This window comes from Macadamia integrifolia, chromosome 12, assembly GCF_013358625.1.
Source record: "Macadamia integrifolia cultivar HAES 741 chromosome 12, SCU_Mint_v3, whole genome shotgun sequence".
Taxonomy (NCBI): Eukaryota; Viridiplantae; Streptophyta; class Magnoliopsida; order Proteales; family Proteaceae; genus Macadamia; species Macadamia integrifolia.
The window spans coordinates 29,493,412-29,496,252 of record NC_056568.1 but is presented as its reverse complement, the minus strand read 5'-3'; the positions used below and the strand labels follow the sequence as shown (position 1 = coordinate 29,496,252).

General features: G+C 39.2%; 1 protein-coding gene across 1 annotated transcript in view; it reads left to right on the top strand.

Annotated features, from left to right (window-relative positions):
- The first annotated feature begins 1,353 nt into the window (after positions 1-1,353).
- Positions 1,354-2,841, top strand: part of LOC122057630 (transcription factor MYB111-like) — a 2,882-nt gene continuing 1,394 nt past the window's right edge. The window contains exons 1-3 of the mRNA XM_042619800.1: positions 1,354-1,727; positions 1,865-1,994; positions 2,644-2,841. Coding sequence (XP_042475734.1) covers positions 1,595-1,727; positions 1,865-1,994; positions 2,644-2,841 — 461 coding nt within the window. The 5' untranslated portion in view covers positions 1,354-1,594. The remainder of the gene's footprint in view (positions 1,728-1,864; positions 1,995-2,643) is intronic.

Genomic DNA, 2,841 nt, shown 5'->3' with positions numbered 1-2,841 from the left:
CAAATTAAATTATTTACTCGCTATGCACAGCCATGCATGTAACCTTTTGTAAATCATAGTAATTAATCGGAATTGGGAAAAGAAGTACCGAATTTCATTCATCGCAGGGCTTGAGATGCATGTCGAGGGTGTCATGAGGGTATTCTAGGAAAGTACCAAAACCATATAAGGGTTTACGGACCCTAAGGTGATAGATGAACTCTTCTCCATGGGTTTAGGAAAACTTTTCCAAACAAATAATCACCAAAACACAATCTCTCCCTCTCCCTCTCCTTCTTGTCATTTCGTACTTTTTCATGTGAGTATGAGTTTATGACTACTGATGTTGATGCTGCTACTCCTATGTCTACAAAACTAAATAATTATCTTTAAGAAAACCTTTACAGCAACACTTGTGCATTCGAAACCTAAAGGCCACAGGTTTGCTACAAAGTAATATATCCCAATTTGGACAAATTTGTTTTCAACAAGGCATTGAAACAAGGGAAAAGATTTCTTGCACCATGGGTGAAGGAAAATACATCCATTTAGGGTCATAAATGTTGGTGTATGATGTTTTGTATTCCGTCACAGTTTAATTCAGGGAGTACTAGTGCAACACCTAGACAGGCAGGACGGCGATCCCACTAGCCGGTTAGTGGGCCGTGGGGGTTGCAAGGGGGGCAGGAGGCCTCGAATTTGTTATTTGAGGGCAATTGTGTACTTTCCGGATTAGAGTTTTTAGCTATATATTTGTAGCGAGGGTTTCTTTCTTTGTAATGCAAGCAATACTGAGAGGTGTGAGGATGAGCGTTGTAACCCTATTCTCCATTGATAGTGAAGCAGTATCTCATCTCAACGGGGACGTAGGCAACCTTGCCGAACCTCGTAAAATCCGTGTGCATTGATTGTTTTGTTTTTCTATTATCTTCTGCATTGTTTTAGGGTTGCGTTTCTACAATAAATGGTCTGACCCCTATTATACGATGTCATTGATTTTTGAGGAGAATGAGAAAATGGAATCAAGGATCGAATCGATCGATTGATTATTGCAAAATTGAGTCATTCGATCCGAATCAGCTTATTCAACCAATCCAATTTGTATTTTTATATATTTTTTTGCCCTTTCGAAAGAATAGGAAGAAGCATTGAAGGTTGGAAGTGAAAGGGATGTGCAGTGAAGGTAGGTGAAATAATAAAAGACATGAGAAGTTGGAAAATTAATGAGAGGGGTCATGTGAATGAAAAATGTGAAGGATTTAGGAAGACAGAGTCTGTACGGTGCGTAGTTGGGCCAACTAGTAGCTTACAAGCCTTCTTTCCTTTTATGCTTCAACGTGGGAGATCGAAGCCCGTGATGAGGTTCTCGACGGTCGAAAAGCCACGACAACCAATTAAACCTCCTTCTTTTGTTCATCGTGGCATCTTTCACCACCTCAAATCCTTCTACATCACCTCTCTTTCTCTCTCTCTCTCTCTCTAGATCTCTCCTTCTATTTAGCATTATTAAGGCCTTTCACGCACAAGTTTTCAAGGCCAGACTCCAAAGCACCCATCTCTTTCTCTCTCTCTCTCTCTCATACACACACATAACATTCTTGTGCTCTGTCTAGAGATGGGAAGAGCACCTTGTTGTGAGAAAGTGGGATTGAAGAAAGGGAGATGGACAGCAGAAGAAGATGAGAAACTGATGAAGTACATTCAAGCTAATGGGGAAGGTTCATGGAGATCATTACCCAAGAATGCTGGTGAGATAAACAAACCAGAATTCCAAATGGGTTTCATTTTTAGTTGTTGATTGGATTATTGTAGTTTTTTAAATGTAGGTTATTGGTTGATCTTCATTCTAACTACTATGATGTTCTTCTTCACTGTGTACTTGAAGGTTTATTGAGATGTGGAAAGAGTTGCAGACTCAGATGGATCAACTACTTAAGAACTGACTTGAAGAGAGGGAACATCACTGCTGAAGAAGAAGACATTATCATTAAGCTACATAGCTCTTTGGGAAACAGGTTAAGTGTTGCATCTCTCTCTCTCTCTCTCTCTCTCTCTCTCTCTCTCTCTCGCGAGTGGCAACTCTTGAAAAGCTCAAACTTAGCTTCTTGACTTCTAAAGCTCATGGGTCACCTTCCAGCTTTTGTCAAGTCTTTTTCTTAACTTTTTCTCACTAACCAATCACAAAGGTTCAAGACCTTTTAGAATACAAAACGACAAATCAAAATAAAAACCCGAGGGTGCACCTGTAGAAGATGGATCAGCTTCTTGTACAATCCTATCAACATGCATGGAATTCAGTCCTGTTGTGAATTTTAGTTGGATTCCATATGGGTAGATTAAGATCGTGCAAAAATATGATATTTTTTTAATAGTGACGTAGTAGTTTTGATACCACTAGTTGAGATTGGGATAAAAATCATCTTTAGAAAGCTAGTTTTTAAAATTAATTCTCTTAAGTTTTTATAAGTCTGCGCATCCATTACGCACATCTAATCATGCAAAATAATTACTTTTGAATGGAACCCCAACAAACCCGAAAGCCACTTGAGTAAATGACTCATTTCTGTCTGACTGAGACTCTGAGAGTGATCAAGATGAACAAGCTAAATTGGTTTTTTTTCTTTTCATTTTTTTTTTTTTTTTTTTTTTTTTTTTTTTAAACAGGTGGTCGCTCATAGCTACGCAATTGCCAGGAAGAACAGACAACGAGATAAAGAACCACTGGAACTCCCGTCTGAGCAGGAGAATCTACTGCTTCAAGAAACTTGGCAATGAAAGCCTACCACCGACAGTCATGGACTTAACCAAGTTAAGCACTGGATCCAAGAGAAGAGGAGGTCGGACGGCCAGATCTGCCATGAA